The 25,293-nt window shown below is 43.4% G+C and overlaps 2 protein-coding genes across 3 annotated transcripts in view; one reads left to right on the top strand and one right to left on the bottom strand.

The window, feature by feature from the left end:
• LOC115208110 (metabotropic glutamate receptor 2-like) overlaps nucleotides 1–12,557 on the top strand; it is a 69,589-nt gene extending 57,032 nt beyond the window's left edge. For both annotated transcript variants that reach the window (XM_029775907.1, XM_029775908.1), the window contains exons 6-12: nucleotides 1,301–1,419; nucleotides 1,522–1,686; nucleotides 1,959–2,072; nucleotides 2,182–2,613; nucleotides 2,906–3,145; nucleotides 11,510–11,699; nucleotides 12,035–12,557. In XM_029775907.1, the coding sequence (XP_029631767.1) occupies nucleotides 1,301–1,419; nucleotides 1,522–1,686; nucleotides 1,959–2,072; nucleotides 2,182–2,613; nucleotides 2,906–3,145; nucleotides 11,510–11,699; nucleotides 12,035–12,093 (1,319 nt within the window). In that variant the 3' untranslated portion in view covers nucleotides 12,094–12,557. The remainder of the gene's footprint in view (nucleotides 1–1,300; nucleotides 1,420–1,521; nucleotides 1,687–1,958; nucleotides 2,073–2,181; nucleotides 2,614–2,905; nucleotides 3,146–11,509; nucleotides 11,700–12,034) is intronic.
• Nucleotides 12,558–17,664: 5,107 nt separating this feature from the next.
• On the bottom strand, nucleotides 17,665–23,872 carry LOC115208109 (U3 small nucleolar RNA-interacting protein 2-like). Its single transcript, XM_029775906.1, has 14 exons — nucleotides 23,630–23,872; nucleotides 23,420–23,505; nucleotides 23,176–23,288; nucleotides 22,976–23,043; nucleotides 22,815–22,856; nucleotides 22,476–22,602; nucleotides 22,094–22,311; nucleotides 21,876–21,976; nucleotides 21,666–21,800; nucleotides 21,455–21,517; nucleotides 21,174–21,319; nucleotides 18,514–18,593; nucleotides 18,232–18,305; nucleotides 17,665–17,851 (listed from the first exon to the last, which is right to left on the bottom strand). Exons 1-14 carry the CDS (start codon nucleotides 23,708–23,710, stop codon nucleotides 17,740–17,742), a joined length of 1,446 nt encoding a protein of 481 aa, XP_029631766.1. The 5' UTR covers nucleotides 23,711–23,872; the 3' UTR covers nucleotides 17,665–17,739.
• Nucleotides 23,873–25,293: the final 1,421 nt, after the last annotated feature.

Genomic DNA, 25,293 nt, shown 5'->3' with positions numbered 1-25,293 from the left:
AAACTAAGGGGCCTAGCCCGAACCATGAAAAACAGCCCCAGACCATTATTTATCCTCCACCAAACTTTACAGTTGGCACTATGCATTCGGGCAGGTAGCGTTCTTCTGGCATCCGCCAAACCCAGATTCGTCCATCGGACTGCTAGATGGTGAAGTGTGATTCATCACTCCAGAGAAATCGTTTCCACTGCTCCAGAGTCCAATGGTGGCTAGCTTTACCCCACTCCAGCCGATGCTTGGCATTGCACATGGTGATCTTAGGCTTGTGTGCTGCTGCTCGGCCATGGAAACCCATTTCATGAAGCTCCCAACGAACAGTTCTTGTGCTGACGTTGCTTCCAGAGGCAGTGTGGAACTCGGTAGTGAGTGTTGCTACGCGCTTCTGCACTCGGCGGTCCCGTTCTGTGAGCTTGTGTGGCTTACCACTTTGCGGCTGAGCCATTGTTGCTCCTAGATATTTCCACTTCACAATAACAGAGCTTACAGTTGACCGGGGCAGCTCTAGCAGGGCTGGAATTTGATGAACGGACTTGTTGGAAAGGTGGCATCCTATGACGGTGCCATGTTGATAGTCACTGAGCTCTTCAATAAGGCCATTCTACTACCAATGTTTATGTATGGAGATTGCATGGGTGTGTGCTTGATTTTATACAGCTGTCAGCAACAGGTGTGTCTGAAATAGCCCACATACATTTGTATATATAGTGCACCACTCATGTCATCAGAAGTAATACATTTCATCTATTCTTACATTTCTTATTTTCAATGTAATAACACAGAATGTAAGAACAGACCGGAAGCAGCTCAGAATCACATAGTAATCCTGTTATTACCTGAGCTAGTCCTAGAATGATGTCTAATTATAATTGAGTATTAAGTGTTTTATTTAATCATCAATATTGGTACATTGGGGCAATTTGAAACAAATGCAGATCTGAATTGACCGTGATATTGGTTTCGCAGTTTATGTTGTGTCCCTGTTGAAAAGGGTTTGGTGATGATTTAATTTGCAGTGGGATCAGTAACAAATAGGGACTGAGTAAGATGCTTAGAGTAAGCAAACAGTGTGCACTATTTTGAGAAGATGCCTCATGAATAGATGTTGCATTAAAGAAATGAATTAAAAAGCAAATGGACAAGATAAAGGAAACATTGACATAACATCTCATTTGTGATTATTTTGGTGAGAAAACGAAATTACTAGAGACTCATATTAAAACTCAATATCTAACTAAAATGGAGAGTTGTTCTTTCTTCTGAAATGACATCATTGGTATACACTATTTCTGTTTCCCCTCAGCTCCCTTCAGACCCGCCGACACGGAGAACATTGTGCGCTTTGACGCCTACGGGGACAGTCTGGGCCGCTACAACATCTTCCACTACCACAAACAGGACGATAAATACGTGTATAGGAAGGTATGTACCTCTTCATCCAGGAGTGCTGAACCCCGTCTGACCCTGTGTGTGTGGGGATGGGAAAAAGGAAGAAGAATAAAGAATCTCTCCTTTCCTCTTCAGGTGGGTTACTGGGCCCAGGGCCTGATCCTGAACACCAGCCAGGTGCCATGGAGGGGCCCAGCCGGAGAGCCCCCCACCTCCCAGTGCAGTGATCCTTGCAGGAAGAACGAGGTGAAGAGCATGCAGCCTGGAGATGTGTGCTGCTGGATCTGCATCCCCTGCCAGGTAATACATCCACAAGCAAGGAGAGATGAGTGTGAGAGATTACTTAATTTTTTCATTGTGTAGTTTATCTTCCGATAGTCAGCAGCTCACTTTGAGGGTGTGTTCCGCCCGGCGCCTTTCATTTCTGCCGGTTGAATATGCACTACCTTTTGGGGGGGGGGGGTTAGGATGAAGGTTAAGGTTAGGGCTAGGGTAAATGGATAGTAAGTTAAAATATTGTTGATAGTTTGTAGATGTTCTGTAGATGTTTAACTATCTATTTCCCCTGCCAGCCCTACCAGTACCTGCTGGATGAGTTCACCTGTGCAGACTGCAGCTTCGGACAGTGGCCCCAGGCCAACCTGACAGGCTGCTTCGACCTCCCAGAGGAGTACATCCGCTGGGAGGTACTGTCACTGTTTTACCTTATTTTTCTCCTCTTTTTAAAATATTTTTGTGTGTTTTGAGACATTTACATGTGAAATAACACTTTAAATAAACCTTCATTTGATTTAGGATGCCTGGGCCATTGGGCCAGTCACCATCTCCTGCCTGGGCATGTTGTGTACCCTTTCCGTGGTGGGCCTGTTCTTCAAGCACAATGACACCCCTGTGGTCAAAGCCAGCGGCCGGGAGCTGTCCTATATCCTCCTACTTGGAGTCCTAATGTGCTACAGCATGACCTTCATCTACATTGCCAAGCCCTCGATGGCCGTGTGTATCCTACGTCGACTAGGCTTGGGAACCTCCTTCGCTGTGTGCTACTCGGCACTGCTCACTAAGACCAACCGCATCGCGAGGATCTTCAGCGGGGTGAAGGACGGGGCCACACGGCCACGGTTCATCAGCCCAGCCTCTCAGGTGGCCATCTGCGGCGGACTTATCTCCTGTCAGCTCCTGGTGGCTGTGGTCTGGCTCCTGGTGGAGATGCCTGGCGTCAGGAAGGAGGTGGGCGTAACAGAGTTGGATTCCTAACATCACTCCCTAGCCTGAAATTTTTCCACACAAGCTATCAACTCATTAGCTTTTGTCAAGTGGGGGGTCATGTATGTTTGCAGAGCAGATGATCCCTGGTTCCAGCCCAGTGAGGGTCAGGGAAGAAAGCTATACTGTTAAGCAAGCACAGTGATATTATTGCCCATCACATGAGCATAGAAATATATAATAATATTCTATTTTAATATACTGTATACACTACTCTATTTCCTAATATGGTTCTGTTCTATTTAATTATATGGAGGTGAGCCCCGAAAGGAGGGATATAGTCACCCTGAAGTGCAACAGCAAGGACTCCAGCATGCTGGCCGCTCTGGCCTACAACTGCGTCCTAATCGTCCTCTGCACAGTCTACGCCTTTAAGACCAGGAAGTGTCCAGAGAACTTTAACGAGGCCAAGTTCATTGGGTTCACCATGTACACCACCTGTATCATCTGGCTGGCCTTCCAACCCATCTTCTACGTCACAGCCAGCGACTACAGGGTGAGTGGTAAAAATATACTCCAATTAGGGTTGTAAAATGCTGGTAACTTTACCAAAATGTCCAGATTTTCCAGAAATCCTGGTTGGAGGTTTCCAGATTTCCTGCTTATTCCCCTTCTGATTCTGGGAATATTCTAACCAGGACTCCTGGACAATCTGGGAATTTGGAGAAAGTTACAGGAATTTTGCAACCCCAACTCCAATATATTGTAATGAAATGACGGAGTAGAACGAGATAATCGTACTTATCAACACTAGGGCCATTACGATATTAATGACAAGGTGGGTATATTTTCATTATTAAAGAATCTATAAGTCCTTGAATGTGTCTTTAGTGTACCTGTAATGGCTTGTCTGTGGTGTGGTGGAAAGAAGCGCAGGAAGCAGCGAACACTGTGTGGTAATTTTAATAAAACCACATGTACAAAATAAAAGGTCTCCCAACAACCGGGAAAATACACTTGACAAGCACAGTCGAACAAAACGCAGTCGACACACAGAAAGACAATCCCGCACAATAGGGAGCGGGCCAGCTGAACTAAATAGCCCTCTTAATTTACTAACTCAGGGCAGGTGAGAAAACATAAAAAAAGGGAAAAACAAAAAGGGAATCGGTGGTAGCTAATAGGCCGGTGACGACGACCGCCGAGCGCCACCCGAGCAGGAGGGGGCGCCACCGTCGGTAGGAATCGTGACAGTACCCCCCTCCTGACGCACGGCTCCTGCAGCGCGCCGACACCGGCCTCGAGGCCGACCCGGAGGACGAGGCGCAGTGCGATCCGGACGGAGGCGGTGGAACTCCTTCAACATGGATGGGTCCAAGACGTCCTCCGCCGGCACCCAGCACCTCTCCTCCGGACCGTACCCCTCCCAGTCCACGAGGTACTGCAGGCCCCCCGCCCGGGGTATCGAGTCCAGAATGGCCCTTACGCTGTACGCCGGGGACCCCCGATGTCCAGGGGGGGTGGAGGGACCTCCGGCACCTCATCTTCTTGTAGGGGACCAGCCACCACCAGCCTGAGGAGAGACACATGAAACGAGGGGTTAATACGGTAATAGGAAGGGAGTTGCAACCGATAACACACCTCGTTTATCCTCCTCAGGACTTTGAAGGGCCCCACACACTGCGGCCCCAGCTTCCGGCAGGGCACGCGGAGGGACAGGTTCCGGGTCGAGAGCCAGACCCTGTTACCCGGTGCGAACACCGGCGCCTCACTGCGGTGGCGGTCAGCACTCCTTTTCTGCCTGGCACTGGCCTCCTTCAGTGAGTCCTGTACTGCTTTCCAGGTCTCCTTGGAGTCCTGAACCCAGTCCTCCACCGCAGGAGCCTCGGTCTGGCTCTGGTGCCATGGGGCCAGGACCGGCTGGTACCCTAACACACACTGGAAGGGTGACATGTTAGTAGAGGAGTGAGTTCTGGGCTAACTCTGCCCAGGGAATATACCTCGCCCACTCCCCTGGCCGGTCCAGGCAATATGACCTCAGGAACCTGCCCACCTCCTGGTTCACCCTCTCCGCCTGCCCATTGCTCTCGGGGTGATAACCGGAGGTTAAACTGACCGAGACCCCCAGCCGCTCCATAAACGCCTTCCAGACCCTGGATGTGAACTGGGAGCCCCGATCAGAGACAATATCCTCCGGCACCCCGTAGTGCCGGAAGACGTGGGTAAATAGGGCCTCCGCAGTCTGCAGGGCCGTAGGGAGACCGGGCAAGGGGAGGAGACGGCAGGACTTAGAAAACCGATCCACAACCACCAGGATCGCAGTGTTCCCCTGAGAGGGGGGAAGATCTGTCAGGAAGTCGATAGACAGGTGCGACCATGGCCGTTGCGGAACGGGGAGGGGCTGTAACTTCCCTCTCGGTAAATGCCTAGGAGCCTTACTCTGGGCACACACCGAACAGGAAGAGACATATGACCTCACGTCCTTAGCCAAGGTGGACCACCAATACTTCCCCCTTAGACTCCGCACTGTCCTCTCTACACCAGGATGACCCGCCGCAGGTAGCGTGTGCTCCCACCGAATCAACCGATCGCGAACATCGAGCGGCACATACATGCGCCCCTCGGGCACCTGCGCAGGCGTCCACCTCCCACACCACTGGTGCCACCAGCCTAGACGCTGGAATGATGGGAGTTGGATCGATGGGTCGGTCATCCGTGTCATACAGACGGGACAGCGCGTCGGCTTTAGTATTAAGGGAACCCGGTCAATATGAGATGGTAAACCTAAACCGGGCGAAGAACATGGCCCACCTTGCCTGACGTGGATTCAGTCTCCTCGCTGCCCGGATGTACTCCAGGTTTCGGTGGTCGGTCCAGATGAGAAAGGGGTGCTTAGCCCCCTCAAGCCAGTGTCGCCACACCCTCAAGGCTTTGACTACCGCTAGCAACTCCCTGTCCCCCACATCGTAATTACGCTCCGCCGAACTGAGCTTCCCTGAGAAGAAAGCGCAGGGGCGGAGTTTCGGTGGCGCACCCGAGCGCTGTGATAGCACGGCACCCACCCCAGCCTCGGATGCGTCCACCTCTACTACGAACGCTAAAGACGGGTCCGGGTGCGCCAACACGGGCGCGTCGGTGAACAGTGTCTTCAACTTCTTGAAGGCTCCGTCCGCCTCCGTCGACCATCTCAAACGCGCCGGCCCCCCCTTTAGCAGTGAGGTAATGGGAGCCGCTACCTGGCCAAACCCCCGGATAAACCTCCGGTAGTAGTTGGCAAAGCCCAAGAACCGCTGCACTTCCTTCACCGTGGTTGGAGTCGGCCAATTACGCACGGCCTTAACGCGGTCACACTCCATCACCACCCCCGTGGTGGAAATGTGATAACCCAGAAAGGAGACGGCTCGTTTGAAAAACTCACACTTCTCAGCCTTAACGTATAGGTCATGCTCCAGCAGTCTACCAAGCACCTTGCGCACCAGGGACACATGGGCGGAGCGGGTGGCGGAATATATCAAAATGTCATCGATATAAACAATCACGCCCTGCCCGTGCAAGTCCCTGAGAATCTCGTCAACAAAGGATTGAAAGACGGCTGGAACATTTTTCAACCCATACGGCATGACGAGGTACTCATAATGGCCTGATGTGGTACTAAAGGCGGTTTTCCACTCATCTCCCTTCTTGATACGCACCAGGTTATACGCGCTCCTGAGATCCAATTTTGTGAAGAGCTGTGTTCTGTGAAATGATTCCACCGCCGTAGCGATAAGAGGTAGTGGGTAACTAAACCCCACTGTGATCGTGTTTAGACCTCTATAATCAATGCACGGACGCAGACCTCCCTCCTTTTTCTTCACAAAAAAGAAACTCGAGGAAGCGGGTGAGATGGAGGGCCGAATGTACCCCTGTCCCAAGGATTCCGTGACGTATGTCTCCATAGCCGCTGTCTCCTCTTGTGACAAGGGGTACACGTGACTCCTGGGAAGCGCAGCGTTAACCTGGAGATCTATCGCACAATCCCCTTGTCGATGAGGTGGTAATTTAGTCGCCAAATCGGCGTATTCAGGGGGAATGCGCACGGTGGACACCTGGTCTGGACTCTCCACCGACGTGGCACCTATGGAAACTCCTAGACACCTCCCTGAACACTCCTCCGACCACCCCTGGAGAACCCCCTGTTTCCATGACCTTTGAAGGTGCGGGATTCTGTAACACTTGACAAGCAGTCGAACAAAACGCAGTCGACACACAGAAAGACAATCCCGCACAATAGGGAGCGGGCCAGCTGAACTAAATAGCCCTCTTAATTGACTAACTCAGGGCAGGTGAGAAAACATAAAAAAAGGAAAAACAAAAAGGGAATCGGTGGTAGCTAATAGGCCGGTGACGACGACCGCCGAGCGCCACCCGAGCAGGAGGGGGCGCCACCGTCGGTAGGAATCGTGACAGTACCAATGGATCTAGGTGACATACATAAATTCCTTTTGATCATTACCTTCCTCGTATAGCCATTCTCCAAATGACGTTCCTTATCTAATCTAAAACTCCAGTATTGCCATTTATATACATTACATTATGATTTGAAAAGTATGTTTTTTTTTCTCCCTTCTAACATCGACAGTGAAATGTGCAGGAGATTCCCCCAGGGCATTTAGATAGGAAGACTCTTCCCACTGGGTAAAAACTGGTTGAATCAATGATGTTTCCACGTCATTTCAACCAAAAAATTCAATATGATAACGTTGAATCAAGGTGAAAAACTGATTGGATTTGAAAAAAGTCATCAACGTAAGGGAATTTCGTATTTTTAACCTAAATCCAATGACATGGCGGACTTTTTTGTTGATTTCACATTGAATTCACGTTAGTTGACAACTCAACCAAATGTAAATCAAAAGTAGATGTTAAACTGATGTCTGTGCCCAGTGGGTTGTTCCCAGCATTCCTCTACAATATTGCCACAGCTTCGTTTCCAGTTCTCAGCTGAGATCAGTTCAAACAAGGGAATAGCTGGGCTTCTGAGGGCCTGATGCTAAGATTGTCTTAGTCATCTACAGACAGCCATCTGCTTAACTGATCGACTAATCAACTAATCAACTAATGAACACCCAGAACCAGTGACCCAGTGTGCCCCTTCTCAAAACCCAAATGACGAGCCCAATATGACACCACAATATAGCCTAACAGGATAGATGACTTACTGTATATATTATATCTATATAAAAATATAGCTTAAAGATGCTTTCATCACCCTGTTTCAGACCTATGCAGTCTTTGTTGGCATGTAAGCAAGATAAAGAGAGACAATATGTATACAACTGACACAAAAGTTCAGTCCAGGGTGTATGATAACTGTGACCCAAGGCTGAATCTAGTCTAGTCTAATGCATGTCCGTTTGGTGTTGGTGTGCCACTGGGCTCTGGGAGGAAAAAGGAGAGGGGGAGGAGGAGGGAGTCTCATATTGGCCTTGCATCAGAATCATGAGTTTCCCCAGGCTTTCTCCTCATCTCGATGGTGTTCTATGTACTTGCAAAAAACACCTCTGAGTTGGAAGAGAAAAGTTTGAGAGAAGGGGTGAGAAAGCAGGCGAAAAAAGAGTGAGAGACTGGATGAACAGTATTATGAGTGTACATATTGAATATAGATGATGAGTGTTCATATTGGAGCTGTGGTAGACAGAATAATTAAGCTAGGTTTTGGCTATGCAACAGAACGCTTTGCTCTCTATTTGTGTGCCATTAATAATGACAGCAGTTGGGCTCAGCTTCCTGCATTTCAACATTGGAGATGTTCTCACATGAAAGACAAGCTGTGTTGCTCATTGAATTTCAATGAACCTGGGGTCTGATATGGACATGGACATTCAAAATTCCAGCCGGTGCTTCCAGCAACAGTGAAACGGCAGACTTTTTTCTCTCTCTTTCTCTCCTGCTTTCTAAGTCACCTTCTCTCTCTCTCTAAAGCTCAAGGATATTGATCTAGTCTTGTGCATGGTTCATTAAATGATCTTGTGTTAAAATATGCATTGAATAGCTCCTAGGTAACTAAATGCCTAATTTATCTTTACATACATGCATATATATTATCAAACCTGATGCTTGTTGAGGTCAGCGAAGGGCCATAGACAGCTCTTAGAAATTCACACTCAACTGTGACCTGGACAAAAGCAGTGTCACACTGTCATAGTGTTATTTCATCAGGGTGAAATGGAGTTCAAATTCAACAGAAACAAAGCTGAAAGCCTTCCGTCATACTATTAAGGATTGTGCATGCTGTTAATGTACTACATAGATGTGCTTTGATGCTCAGAGTCAGAACATACTGTTGTGCGAACTGGTGATCTTTGCATGCGGAAACAGCAGTGGTACGAGGCAGCCTATTGGTTGGGGAGAATGAGTAATCACAGGTCAAGAGTCAGAGCAGAATAACGATTGGCTCATGATGACAAACCAGGGCCCAGATTCACAGAACCTTTTTAAGAAGACATTTCTTCTTAACTGCCATGTTTTCCTTAACCATAGACTTAAGAAGAAAGTTAGGCAAAGTTGCTATTCCTTAAAACCTCTCTGGGTAGCGTGACACACTATTCAACAGCCAGTGAAATAGCAGGGCGCCAAATTCAAAATGACAAAAATCTCATAATTCAAATTTCTCAAACATACAACTATTATATCCCATTTTAAAGATAAGATTCTCATTAATCCAACAATTGTCCGATTTCAAAAAGGCTTTACGGCGAAAGCATAATATTAGATTATGTTAGCACATCACCTTGACAAGAAAAACCACACAGCCATTTTCCAAGCAAGGAGAGGCGTCACAAAAACCAGAAATACAGCTAAAATTAATCACTAACCTTTGATGATCTTCATCAGATGGCACTCATAGGACTTCATGTTACACAATACATGTATGTTTTGCTCGATCAAGTTCATGTTTGTATCCAAAAAAAACATTTTACATTGGCGCGTGATGTTCAGAAAATGCCTTCCCTGTAGCTCAGTTGGTAGAGCATGGTGTTTGCAACACCAGGGTTGTGGGTTCGATTCCCACGGGGGGCCAGCACAGAAAAAAAAAATGTATGAAAAAATGTATGAAATTGTATGAAATGTATGCATTCACTACTGTAAGTCGCTCTGGATAAGAGCGTCTGCTAAATGACGTAAATGTAAATGTATTGCCTCCAAAATATCCAGTGAATGAGCACATCAATTTACAAAAATACTCATCATAAATGTTGATAAACTTTACAACAGTTATTGAAAGAATTATAGATACACTTCTACTTATTGCAACCGCTGTGTCAGATTTCAAAATAGCTTTACGGCGAAAGCACATTTTTCAATATTCTGAGTACAGAGCTCAGCCATCAAAGAAAGCTATACAGTTACCCGCCAAGTTCTGGAGTCAAAAAAAGTCTGAAATAGTATTATAAATCTTCACTTACCTTTGCTGATCTTCGTCGGAATGCACTCCCAGGACTCCCACAAGAAATGTTTGTTTTGTTCGCTAAACTCCATATTTCTGTCCAAATACCTCCATTTTGTTCTCGCGTTCAGTCGAGTTATCCAAATGCGCCATGCTCGCACATTTTGTTCAGACGAAAAGTCCAAAAAGTTATACTACAGTTTGTAGAAACATGTCAAACGATGTATAGCATCAATCTTCAGGATGTTTTTAATCATACATCTTCGATAATATTCCAACTGGGCAAATCCTTTGTCTTCAGAAAGGAAAAAGAAAGCACCTCGCGCTGACGGCCACGCTCATGAATGATCTAATGGCACTCTGGTTGAAATGACTGTCATTCCCTTCCAGGTCACAGTAGAAGCCTGTAACAACGTTCGAAAGACTGTTGACATCCAGTGGAAGCCTTAGGAACTGCAAAATGACCCCTAAATCACTGTAGTTTGAATAGGGAATCAATTAAAAAAACTACAAGCCTCAGATTTTCAACTTCCTGGTTGGATTTTTCTCAGGGTTTTGCCTGCCATATGAGTTCTGTTATACTCACAGACATCATTCAAACAGTTTTAGAAACTTCTGAGTGTTTTCTATCCAAATCTACTAATAATATGCATATCCTGCCTTCTGAGTCTGAGTAGCAGGCAGTTTTATTTGGGCACACCTTTCATCCGGACGTCAAAATACTGCCCCCTACCCTAGAGAAGTTAAAAAGGTTCTTGGAAATGTGCTTGCACTATTTCTTATGAGTCTCCTTTGGCAAAAAGCGAAGAAGAAATTAGATTCTTGAAAATAAAGTCATCTTAATTCCAAGATAGCTAAACCCTTGTCTTAAACTCAAGGCAGTGAGAGAACAAGCTCATGAAAGCAATTGAACGTTTAATTCACTCACAAACTTAATCTGGACATTTCAGTATTGATTATTTTAAACCCAAGAATGTATTTTAGAACAGTAATCTCAGTAAGAAATATACTAACATTATTGCCATTGCTAGCTGGATAGGTAGCTAAAACAGTTGCCTAGCAACAAATATCTTAAGATTAAGAAGATATTGGAGAAGTTCGTAAGAAATTAATGAAATCTTAAGCTATTGTTGAGGAATTTCACTTAAAAACAATCATATGAACTTATTTTTTTTAAAGAAGCTTCTAAAAATTTTGCGTAAGAAGTGTTTTGTGAATCTGGGCCCAGGCTCTGCCAGGACAGCCAGCAGTGCCAGTCATTAGTGGGCACAGTTGAATGAGATTTCCATCAGTTTGGTCCACCAGAGATGCTGAGAACAGCTCAACTGGTTGGCAGAAATGGCAGATAGCAAAAGACCACTATAGTCACTTGCCTTGTAATAGAGCTGAATGTCTGTCAGGAAACATCTAAAAGACCCCAGCCCTATCAGTCTATTCAGTGAATCCTGATGATTCAACCTGTCTCCTCTCCCGGTCTATCTCCCTATTCAGGTTCAGACCACCACCATGTGTATCTCTGTCAGTCTGAGTGGCTCTGTGGTACTAGGCTGTCTCTTCGCTCCTAAGGTCCACATCATCCTATTCCAGCCCCAGAAGAACGTGACCACATTAAGGGTGCCTGCCAACCGCTTCGGGGCTACGGTCACCTCAACAACATCCTCCATCCCCAGCTCCTTGAAAGGTAGCATCTCTATCACTGGCAAATATGAACATTTCAGTCATTGTTGGTTATGGGTTCCAAGAATAGTGAGCCATCAACTGAAACATACATAGGTCTACTGATATTTATGATTACAGTGGTGGAGCTGTCTGTTGTGTTTGGCAACTATATAGGCGTATGCAGAACACTACAAAAATGTGCTAAAACCAGATCCCTTGGATAAATATTTTAACTTTAATCAATGTGAAAAACAAGCAAGTTATTTGTATTTGCTTTAAAAAAAAAAGTTTACATTTTTACTGTCTATTTTGTATTATTATTGTTGCATCAGCCTCTCTCTGCCTGTGTGCCAACAGCGGTAACAACGGTGTGTAACGGTCGTGAGGTGGTGGACTCCACTACGTCCTCTTTGTGAAGAAGGTCGAGCTGCTTGTATCATTCCTCCGTTCTCCAAACACAAGCTACAGTGCCATCTGAAATCATCCCCTCTCATCCAACAAGGCTGCTGATGACATAACGCTCATGTCATATCTCAAGTCCCATTTACAGTAGAGACAAGTAGAGGCTCTCTCTATTCAGACAGAGGACTGTGAAAGCTAAATTATGTTACTATACATACCAGTATTACATAATGTATGAGTGTAAATCCTTTTAGTATACATTTAACAACATTGCATTGATTTTACTTGGTTTCAGGATAGACTTGTCGTTGAATGCACTGCTGTATGAAGGGTTGCAAAGGGAGGGTATATTACTGAAAACTTTCTAAGTTTACCAGTAAACTACCAGAATTTTGGTAATTTTCAGGATTCTTTTGGAATTTTATAAAATGACATCGAGTGACCTTTTTAGTACTTCAGATTATCACAGGTGTCTGTAATTATGAAATAATTCAATAAGTTGATTTTAAAATAAAAAATAAAGACAAAGCAGTAAAACATTATCCTAAATATAAACCAACAACTAAGTGAACACCATTGGTGTTTAATATGATGGTTTCAGCATGAAATATCCTTATATATATATATATATATGTTTTACAGTTATTTTACTATTTGAATGTCTATGTTGTAAATGTTTTGGAATCAAACTGGTGGCAGTTGTGAAATAAGTCAATAGTTTGAAGAACAATTTTTGATTAGATGCTTTTTTCATTAATTAGGCTATATTTTCCTGAACTTTATGGTCTATCTACTAGAAACTCATGGACAATATGCATACAGATATAAAAAATGAATACTATATATGAATATATAATTTTAAGTTATTCAAGTATAAATTAACAAAGATCAGTTTTCCATCCCAAATTTGTGTGTGTAAAGTACATGAAGGAAAAAAAATTGCACTACAGTCCTGATGGAAACGGCTGATTTGTTAACTTTCCAAATTTCAACACAACACACTAGACGAGGTGGAATCTTTTTGTGTGTGTAAAATGAATTATGCGAGGAATTGTAATGGAAACTCCTTTATGCACAAATATTGTAAACTTGGAGTCACGCGATGATATGTTGTTGGTCCTCCCACTACGACTCAGGAAAGCATGCGGTTTATTAGGCTACAGATTAATTAAATGATGAACGTCACAAGGTGGTGAAAGTGGACAGTCATGAGCTTGATGCTACTTTACAATAAATATCGAGGGACTTATTCTGGTGACACGATGATCAATGCTTGGCTGCTGTTTGACAAATAAAAATAATCTCACTCTTGTACATAATAATCTCATCATGTAGGCTATAGCTGCATTGTACCTGCCAGCTGTTGGCTAGAGCATGTGCCAAGACCAGAGTGGACACATTCGCTATATAACGCAAAATATATGGTGACAAAAACCTCAGAAGAGTTGAAAATAAGATGGAAAACCATTTAACATGGGAATAGAAATTCAACCACAAAAGTAATTATGTGCACTACGTCATCACGCACATCCATTTTCCCACAAGTCAATTTGATGGAAATATGACTATATTGTATATGCATATTGTTTTTATAGAGATTTTAGAATATTTGCATAAAAATCTGTCGCAATTGGATGGAAACCTAGCTGTAGATTGAAATAGATTGTTTGTTACCAAAATTCCAGAAGATTCCAGTAGCTTTGGTAAATTACCGGTAGCTTTGCAACCCTAGCTCTACGCCTTACTGTCAGTACAGAGAATCCGTATTGTGAATAAGGTGGTTCATGGTGTCACAAATATGTGAATACAATATCCAAACGTTTTACTTCTCTTCAACTACTAGAGTTAGTATTATTAACACAAAACACTTATTGAATTCATTTCCCCCCTGCTTCTTAAACTACACTGAACAAAAAAATATAAACGCAACATGTAAAGTGTTGGTCCCATGTTTAATGAGCTGAAATAAAAGATCCCAGAAATTGTCCATAAGCACAAAAAGCTTATTTCATTTAAATTTGGTGCACAAATTTGTTAACGTCCCTGTTGGTGAGCTTTTCTCCTATGCTAAGCTAATCCATCCACCTGACAGGTGTGGCATATCAAGAAGCTGATTCAACAGCATGATCATTGCACAGGTGCACCTTATGCTGGGGACAATAAAAGACCACTAAAATGTGCAGTTTTGTCACACAACACAATGCCACAGATGTTTAAAGTTGAGGGAGCGTGCAACTGGCATAATGACTGCAGGAATGTCCACCATAGCTGTTGCCAGATAATGTAATGTTAATGTCTCTACCATAAACCACTTCCAACATAATTTTAGAGACTTTGGCAGTATGTCCAACCGCAGACCACGTGTATGGCTTTGTGTGGATGAGCAGTTTGCTGATGTCGTTGTGAACAGAGTGCCCCATGGTGGCGGTGGGGTTATATGTGCAGGCATAAACTATAACAATGAACACAATTGCATTTTATCGATGGCAATTTGAATGGACAAAAATACAGTGACAAGATCCTGAGGACAATTGCGAGGCCCATATTTTAAGCTATCTGTGATCAACAGATGCAGATCTGTATTCCCAGTCATGTGAAATCCATAGATTAGAACCTAATTTATTTATTTCAATTGACTGATTTCCTCATATGAACTGTAACTCAGTAAAATCTTTGACATTGTGGCATTTATATTTTTGTTCAGTATACCATTTGAATGACATGAGATTAACCATTGTGAAAGTGATGATTAAAAACTAGGCTACTATCAGCATGAAGGACAATGTTTTAACGTAGACTTTGGTGAACCAGTTTGTGCTTTCTTGTAATTTATGTAAATAAAGTGTTATTTTTTATTATTAAAACAAATTGTCAGTGTGTATTTTGTTCACAAAACTCCAGAGACACCAGCAATGAACTAAAGAGCCACTACCTCATCTTAATAACCTCAGAAATGTAATCTCAAATGTTGCAGGTGTATCAGCATTCTGGATCGACCATCAATACTGAGCAAAACACTGATTATTACCCAGCATAGAGTCTGTATATTCCAATGGCTAAAATATGCACAGAGGTACTCTAACCAGAAACATTAAGTCCCCTATTTAGGGGACTTTGAGCGGTTCTGGACCGGTTCCGACTGACATTGGTGTACAAAGCGCTCCGTGAACATCGCAGTATCCAGTACCTTATAGTGCCAGAAAACACCATCTGTCTGCATTGCACTACCACTGTCAGCAGAGTTGACTTGAAGTGTCAAGTTTCACACCATTCGCGTAGGGAGGTGACGTATCACATTTTACGGCTCATCCTTTTCTGGGCTCCCTCTGAGCAATGGCACTAGAGCCTGGGAGCTTTATTTTAAAAAGGGGACAGTCGAGCAATTTCAGCAATTGTGGTTTCATCTCACTCTGGCATTCCCCGCCGGATTTAGAGCTCTCTACATGAATAAAAATACTAAATCATTAGATTAGAATGATTAGAATGTAGAATTGAAACAACCATTTTCTCTTGGTCACAGAGGGAGGAAAACACGTTGTGCGTAAGGCTGAAGTTGTAACAAGTCTGCAGACATTTAAATGTTGTCTCTGCGTCGCTCAGAGGATGCTTGGCAGAAAATGCTCGGTCGTCAGCCATATGAAAATGGGGCCAAATTTGGGCTGTCACTAAATATGATCATATTTATTTTACAGTTAGCTATACAGTGAAATCTTATAGTAAGTCATTTATAAGTTGATTGTTAATATATTTTAAAACATTTCAGGTTATTTCAAGCTCTATTCCCGCACTTTAGAAAATACATTATTTTTTCATATTTGTACTGTGTACTAAAGTTTGTGTCCTCAAGTGAGTACACCTCAGCAATTTTTTACTATTTTCACCAGGTGAGTTGCAGATCTTTCTAGAACTATGCAGCATTACTAGTTATTGTTATCTCGGGTATGTCTATTTAGGTAGAAATCTAAATTTTGCCATAAAGTCCAAAAGGTATTATCCATCTAAACCTCAGTGTGAACACCTATTAGCACCTTCATCACCCAAAAATCTAGCTAAATCTATGCTCACGTTGAGGTAAGCAACACTGAAGTATGCATGAGCGCACCAGCTGTTCTGGACAACTGATTGATCACACTCTCCGTAGCCGATGTGAGCAAGAGACCTTTAAACAGGTCAACATTCACAAGGCCTTGGGTCCAGAGGGATTAGCAGAATGTGTACTCCGAGCATGCGCTGACCAACTGGCAAGTGTCTTCACTGACATTTTTCAACCTCTCCCTGACAGAGTGTAATACCTACATGTTTCAAGCAGACCACCATAGTCCCCTGTGCCCAAGAAAGCGAAGGTAACCTGCCTAAATGACTACCACCCTGTAGCACTCACGTCTGCAGCCATGCAGTGCTTGAACGGCTGGACATGGCTCACAACACCGCCATCATCCCAGAAACCCTAGACCCACTCCAATTCGCACACCACCCCCACAGATGATGCGCTCTATTGCATTCCACAATGCCCTTCCCACCTGGACAAAAGGAACACCTGTGTGAGAATGCTGTTCATTGACTAACTCTCAGCGTTCTGCACCATAGTGCCCACAAAGACCATCACTAAACTAAGGACCCTGGGATTAAACACCTCCCTCCGCAACTGGATCCTGGACTTCCCGACAGGCCGCCACCAGGTGGTAAGGGTAGGCAACAACACATCTGCCACGCTGATCTTCAACTCTGGGGCCCCTCACAGGTGTTTGCTTAGTCCCCTCCTGTACTCCCTGTTCACCCACGACTCCAACACCATCATTACGTTTCCTGACAACAACAGTTGAAGGCCTGATCACAAACAATGATGAGACAGCCTATAGGGATGAGGTCAGATACCTGGCAGTGTGGTGGTGCCAGCACAACAACCTCTCCCTCAACGTGAGCAAGACAAAAGGTGATTATCCTGGACTACAGGAAAAGGAGGACCGAACGCCCCCCCCCCATTGTTGGTTAGTAAGCATTTTATGGTAAGGGCTTAAAAAAACAAATCATATGGGAGTGGGGACTATCGGCTAGGCCACCAAAGCTATAGCCAGCTACATTTCTTAATGTTTTGCTTGTAGTTAATCTTGCATGTTAATTTTCTACCTGAGAAAAACTACACCAGAGGAAATTACCCGCTGGTGATCCAATGAGAGCAAATTTCATCCGTGGAGAAGTGCAACTGAAGCACCAAACTACTCCTTTTACATTCATGAGTTGGAGCAAACACTGACTAAAGTTGAAGCAATTTAGATCTGCAATTACAAAAATGCCGCAAGATGTGTTTTAGCTTATCTTTTTTGCATGAAGAACATAGAATCCTGTATTAACTCAACCTCTGGTGACACAAAAGTTGTTAAATCATTTCATTTTCAAATAACCAAATCACAGGGGATTTTTCGATCTACAGTCCACAAGCTGTGTAGCTGAGAGAATACAGGCACCAAACAGCAGACTGATATTAGATGCAGACAGAGCACAAGACTTCAGTGAGTTTTAAATTAGAATGAAAGTTGTTTAACAGAAACCATTTACTGTAGTTAACTGATAGGCAGTAATACAAATAGTATTTCTGGAAAGAATTTAATTTACAAAATCAAAGGTCATACATATTATATTCTAAGGCATACACAGATCAGCTACTCCCCATTCTTTTCACCATTCACCTCTTCCTGCTCTGGCTGTTGTCGTTTCAGAGGAATAATGTAGAGTCCGTTCTTTGCTTCTTTCACTCTCCACCATCGACCAAGCCTGAAAACAACAACCGCTTTAACAAAAACAAAGATGGTTGACAAAACAGAGCTAATGCATGAACAAAGTTGAGGAAAATTATGCAGTATATAAAAAGCCATTTAATCTTGTAATAAGGAAAGTAGGTAATGTCATCACTGCCACTGAAGCAGTCTAAGGATTTGAGCATGAAATAACAGTGCCACCATGTGGACACCTGTCCTCATTGCAACTACTTCCATACAGAATACTGAAAACAGGCTTGTTTAAAGAAAGGGTAGACACTAGAGTATATGATCAATAGAGTGTGGTTTATGATCAATCAACTGGTCAGTCTATAATGCTAGTAAGTTTGCTCTGGGCTACATCTCTGTATGACGGGCAAGTAGGAGGGTACCTACCTGTGCTCCTGTCCTACTCCTGCCACCAGGAACTTCCCAGAACTGGAGAACTTTAGACTGTTGACAAAACCATTCTACAAGACAGGAAAATTAATATGCTGTATTGAGAAGACCGATGTTTTAGTGCAGAACACTCTTACTAGCCAATTCCTCATACACATATAGGCGTATATAAATAGGCCCAATGGTTAATGTTTGAATTATAGCCAATGGTGCTACCCACATATTGTTATGCTACACAACGCAATTAGGTATGGAGCAGTGTAGCTGGGACTTGCTTACCACCGGGATGCTGAAGAGAGGCTCCAGATGACGGAACCCCTGACCGCATTTCCACAGCTGCACCTTAGAGTTGTGGGAACCTGCAGAGTGACGAGACAACCGTTGATCAACTACAGAATCATCAAATTGGACAAGTAAATATTAGCGGTCAACTCCGAATATATGTCCAAGTCTGCTATGAGTGTGCGCACTAATAGAGAGCATGCTGATATTCCTACGCACACGGCGTAGATTTACAGTATGCATTATAGCAAGGAGGTGGAAGTTTCGGGTTGATAAATAACTCACACAGGGTGTGTGTGTGTATAGATGACAGTGTATAGTAAGGTTGGTGAATAGGACTCTCACAGCCGAGGAAACGTGTCAATAGTTCTGCAGTGCTTGGTGTATACACCGAGTGTAGAAAACATTAAGAACGTCGGCTCTTTCCATGACAGACTGACCAGGTGAAAGCTATGATCCCTGACTGAAGTCACTTGTTAAATCCACTTCAAAATCAGTGTAGATGAAGGGGAGGAGACAGGTTAAAGGACTTACAGTTGAAGTCGGAAGTTTACAAAAACAAGTTTTAATGACTCCAACCTAAGTGTTTCAACCACTCCACAAATTTCTTGTTAACAAACTATAGTTTTGGCAAGTCGGTTAGGACATCTACTTTGTGCATGACACGTAATTTTTCCAACAATTGTTTACAGAAAGATTATTTCACTGTATCACAATTCCAGTGGGTCAGAAGTTTGCAAACACTAAGTTGACTGTGCCTTTAAACAGCTTGGAAAATTCCAGAAAATATTGTCATGGCTTTAGAAGCTTCTGACAGGCTAATTGACATCATTTGAGTCAATTGGAGGTGTACCTGTGGATGTATTTCAAGGCCTACCTTCAAACTCAGTGTCTCTTTGCTTGACATCATGTGGAAATCAAAAGAAATCAGCCAAGACCTCAGAAGAAAAAAGAAATTGTACACCTCCACAAGTCTGGTTCATCCTTGGGAGCAATTTCCAAACGCCTGAAGGTACCACGTTCATCTGTACAAAAAATAGTACGCAAGTATAAACACCATGGGATCACACAGCCGTCATACCGCTCAGAAAGGAGACGAGTTCTGTCTCCTAGAGATGAATGTACTCTGGTGCAAAAGGTGCAAATCAATCCCAGAACAACAGCAAAGGACCTTGTGAAGAGGCTGGAGAAAAAAAGTATCTTTATCCACAGTAAAACGAGTCCTATATCAACATACCCGAAAGGCAGCTCAGCAAGGAAGAAACCACTGCTCCAAAACCGCCATAAAAAAGCCAGACTACGGTTTGCAACTGCACATGGGGACAAAGATTGGTCTGGTCTGATGAAACAAAAATAGAACTGTTTGGCCATAATGACCATCGTTATGTTTGGAGGAAAAAGGGGGATGCTTGCAAGCCGAAGAACACCATCCCAACCGTGAAGCACAGGGGTGGCAGCATCATGTTGTGGGGGTGCTTTGCTGCAGGAGGGACTTGTGCACTTCACAAAATAGATGACATCATGAGGCAGGAAAATTATGTGGATATATTGAAGCAACATCTCAAGACATCAGTCAGGAAGTTAAAGCTTGGTCGCAAATGGGTCTTCCAAATGGACAATGACCCCAAGCATACTTTCAAAGTTGTGGCAAAATGGCTCAAGAACAAAGTGACGGTATTGGAGTGGCCATCACAAAGCCCTACCCTCAATCCTATAGAAAATTTGTGGGCAGAACAGAAAAAGCGTGTGCGAGCAAAGAGGCCTACAAACCTGACTCAGTTACACCAGCTCTGTCAGGAGGAATGGGCCAAAATTCACCAAATGTATTGTGGGAAGCTTGTGGAAGGCTACCCAAAACATTTGACCCAAGTTAAACAATTTAAAGGCAATGCTACCAAATACTAATTGAGTGTATGTAAACTTCTGACCCACTGGGAATGTGATGAAATAAATAAAAGCTGAAATAGGTCAGTCATTCTCACTACTATTATTCTGACATTTCACATTCTTAAAATAAAGTGGTGCTCCTAACTGACCTAAGACAGGGAATTTTTACTAGGATTAAATGTCAGGAATTGTGAAGAACTGAGTTTAAATGCATTTGGCTAAGGTGTATGTAAACTTCCGACTTCAACTGTACAAGCCTTGAGACATGGATGGTGTATGTGTGCCATTCAGAGAGTGAATGGGCTAGACAAATGGTAGTTGGTGCCAGGTGCACCAGTTTGTGTCAAGAACTGCAACGCTGTTTATTTTTTTACACTCAACAGTTTCCTGTGTGTATCAACTATGGTTCACACCACCCAAAGGACATCCAGCCAACTTGGAACAACTGTGGGAAGTATTGGAGTCAACATGGGTCAGCATTCCTGTGGAACGCTTGACACCTTGTAGAGTCCATGCCCCGACAAATTGAGCTTGTTCTGAGGGCAAAGGGGTAACACCTATTAGGAAGGTGTTCCTAATGTTTGGTATATACTCAGCGTATATTGACTGTTGAATATAAGTTATATCTATATCTGTCAGAACGCAAAAAAATTGCCTTATTTAATTATAACAGTTTTAACTGACAACTCAATATTAGGAAAGAGTTAATGTTTTGTAAACTCAGTGTAGAGCCGTGTTATAAAGCTGGTGACTCTCACAGCCGTTGGTACCTGAGGCTACAGTGTCAGAGTTCTGCAGAGCTGCCACGGCCGCTACCCAGTAGGGCTGCTCCAGTCCCGAGTCGCCATGCCGACCGTGGGCTGCCTTCACCGTGCTAAGGGGCTTCTTCTTGTTCACACTCCACAGGGAGACAGAGCTGGAGGGAGGGCGAGAGAAAGCTTTTTAGACTAATGAAAACATTTGTAAGGAACCATTCCCTCACAAAGCGGTTGCAGAACTGCTACAGAGGTGGAGTACGAGGACACCTAGTGGAGTATAAATCCACATTTACCCATCGTCAGCGCCTGTTATCATGTGTTCCTCGTTAATGAGCTGGATACAGTCGATGGAGCCCCTGAGAGAGAAAGAGCGAAAATGAGTGGGAGGAGCATTACCAGTATGTTAACACACAAGGATAATAGACACTCAGAGACCAACAAAGACTAGGCCTATACAGTCTTGTGAGACTGACTAACACAGAGAAGGAGACGAGGGGGACTCACTCATTGCCATGGAACACTAGCTGGGACTCCTCAGCAATCTTCCACACCCTCACAGTGCGGTCCCTCCCCCCTGCAGTCACACAGCGCTCCCTACTCCCACTGTCCAGCCCTGTGATCACATCCTGGTGACCAAACCTAGGGAGACACATGGTCAATAAAACAAACACAAATCACATGCCAAAACATAGACATTACTATTCAGCTACTTACAGTGTTTCCACATAGGCGTTTTCGTCCACGTTCCACACCTTGATGGAGCGGTCATGAGAGGCACTGTACAAGTCATGGGTGCCCCTCCTGAAGGATAGGCCCTGTGGAGGAGAGATGGCACAGTTTGTGAAGGTAAATATGAAAGGATGAGAAAGCAAGAATAAAAGCAGATGGAAAAAATGTATATATGGGAAGGTGTGAAAGGGAGTATATTTTACCGATACTGGGCCTCTATGTCCTGTGAACTTGTACAGGTGTTTACATGTTGCTGCCTCCCAGATCATGATCGACTTATTCATGTCTCCAGTAGCCAGGTATATGCCGTCCGATGATATGGACATACATAGGACATGGGCCGTATGTCCCACATGGCGATCCTCTGTTCCTTTCCTCCCACCAGCTATTATATGAAGTCTTTCACCACTCTCAACATCCCCTGCAGTTAGAGAAGACAATGGGAGAATGCATGAGTAAGTTCACTTTGACTGTGTTGCATTCTAGGTCACATGCAACTGATTTTGAACATTCTATTTCAGTACAACAAACATATTTTCGATTATTTTGGTTTAGAGAGTAAACAAATATATTCTCCAGACTCACATTTGATGATGGAGCAGTCTTTGGAAGCGGAAAATACATGTTGGTCATCAGGAGTGATGACCAGACAGGTGACTGGCAGCTTGTGGCCCCTCAACAGACGAATCTCTGACACATCTGGTGGCAGGAGCTGGAGAACATGACAACATAGGGACACATGAAGAGGACTGACAACTTACGCTACGGGCCATAGAAAACGCATAGCACACCATGTTCCAATATCCATAATAATATACCACTTAGAATGCAATATATACATAGTTTCATTCTAAGTAGTAAAAGAGTGAATGATGGGCATGCACAGGGTGCTTTTATGGGAGACACCAAAACAAAGATACTCACATCTTTCGCAACCATCCGTTGGAGCTGTCCTTTCTGCTCAAGCTGAGGGGGGGGGGGGGGGAAATGAAATGTTAACTATGAGATAAATAGCAGCAACCAAACTCATGTGACATTTACTAGGGCTATACAAGCAACACAATGATGTAGCTAGTTACACTTACCACTTCTTCTTGAAGTCTTCCAGCAATCAGGTCCATCTCAAAGGACTCCTCCTCTGCCTTCTTTTCTTCTGTTGATAAGACATGACGAAGACAAACCAGTCAAGCATCAGATTCATGAAATGTCATTAAACGTTAACGTTACCCATTTTAGGAGAGCTTTGTTGAAATTGATAATAGGTTTTCAGTAGCTCTTCCCTTACCCTCATCCCTCAATTGGCCGAGGTAAAGTTTAGCTAATCGTAGTTTTTTCTCCTGTGGGGTCTCATCAAACTCTTCTTCGACATTTGCCCTCCTTTTTCTGTGCAGTGAAGGGCTACATAAAGAGATTGATTCAACTCATGGTTTGTCCACGCATACGCCTAAAAGGAAATCAGTTTGTTAGCCAACGTAGCTAGTCAGTTAGCTAGCCAGCCAGCCAACTACACTACGAGTAAGTTAACATACCCTTCTGTTTCAGAGTCGCTGGAGATTTCTTCATTGTGCTTTGAATTTAATTTTTTCTTGATTTTGTTTCCTGTGTCTGTATCATTCTAATGCACCAACACAAACAAACATCAACGATTAAAAGAAAGCTACGTGTTAGATAGCATTGTAATATGTAGATCGCAAACTAAGTGCTAGGGTAAGTGTAGCTAGTCAACGTTAGCTCCGTACCTTTCGTTTTGAACCTGCTGAATTCTCGTTCTTTTTGAAAACCTTTGGCGGTCCTTTTTTCTTTATAAAGAAAGACGACATGATAAGATTATATAGATTGACTAACTATGAGGCACTGTTACAATCTTTACACTAGTTGGCACACATTTCGTCCACGGAAATCAACATTGAACCCACATGGGCTCTTCTAATTCAACCGAACAATGGATACCACAAACCCACGTTTTAAAATAGAGGTATTAATTGGATAATATTGAGGCATCGGTTTGTCCCGCCCACAAGTACAGAGCTCTCATTGGACTATCGAGCAAGTAGGAACTAAAGTCCAGATTTGATTGGCTGAGAATGCAGGACTGGGCACACACTCTTTTCAGTGAGCCGGCTCGTTCGGCTCAGCTCATAAAAAAGAGCCGGCTCTTTTGGCTCCCAAACGGCTCTTTAAAAAAATATGTTTTGTATTTTTTCTAGTCAAAAAGTTTGCGATAGTTTGACTGTGATTGGTGTTAAAACAATTCTAATTAAATTATTAAATGAAATCATACTCTGCCTTAACCACAATGTATTTAAACATGCATTGGTTTGTTATGCAAAAGAATGCTATTAAACATTTGCATTTCAAGTATAACTTTTTAATGTATATAAACAAAGTGCACATACATCTAACCATTCAAAACGAATACAATCTGAACAGCAGAATAGAATATTGCACCATATCAAAGAAAAATAAATAACAATTTGCAAAACTGCAGCATCCCACAAATTGAAATAATTGTAAAAAAAGAAGGATGCTATTACACATGTGCATTTAGAGTATAACTTTGTTAATGTATATAAAGAAAGTGCATATAAATGTAACCATTCAAAACGAATACAATCTGAACAACATAATAATAAAATATTGCACCATATCAAAGAAAAATAAATAACAATGTGCAAACCTGCAGCATCCCACTTAAAACATTAAACTGGTCCCTCTTTTCTCTCTTCTTTATTACCATGTTATAACCAGCAGCACACAGCAATGCTGACCATATTTTGCTTTTATGAGAGATTTGCATTCAGAAATGCAAGCTGCCTCACTTTCAAGGGACTGATGCGGTTTCTTCTCTCAGTAATTATTTGTCCCGTTTTCGAGAAGACCCTCTCAGAAGGAACGGATGTGGCCACTATGCAGAGTCTCCCTGTCATGACTTTAGTAAGCTGTAGGTATCTTCAAATCTTCAATGAAGTGACATGTAATCAACATGTAAGAAGTGGTTACCCTAGATGTCTAGCAGTCAGTGGTAAGGCAAACTACAGTAGCTTTTTGGACTCTTTCCCGCACTGAAGCCTGTGTGCTCTCGTACAGTTGTGGAATAAGTGATTTGAAAGGGTTTTCCTGCTTGCAATTGTGTACATTGGATTTAGACTATTGCAATAATTTATAAAACCTCTGTCCTCCACGATCGAAAATGGCAGGAAATCGGTTGCAATCATTTTAGCCAATGCAATATCAATTTGGCCTTGTTTTGCTACAGACATAGACTTTGGCATAAACTGGTCCATAGAAGGCTGCGTTTCTGTGGGTCGCGGAGTAGGCCTACTTGACTGAGTGGATAAGTCTCCACGTGTGGAGGTGCTGGCTCCACCACTATCACTAGCAGGCCCGCTAGTTTCTCGAAGCT

The sequence above is a fragment of the Salmo trutta genome, chromosome 14 (genome assembly GCF_901001165.1).
Source record: "Salmo trutta chromosome 14, fSalTru1.1, whole genome shotgun sequence".
Classification (NCBI taxonomy): Eukaryota; Metazoa; Chordata; class Actinopteri; order Salmoniformes; family Salmonidae; genus Salmo; species Salmo trutta.
The sequence above is the reverse complement of the archived record's forward strand: the minus strand, read 5'-3'. Positions and strand labels throughout refer to the sequence as shown.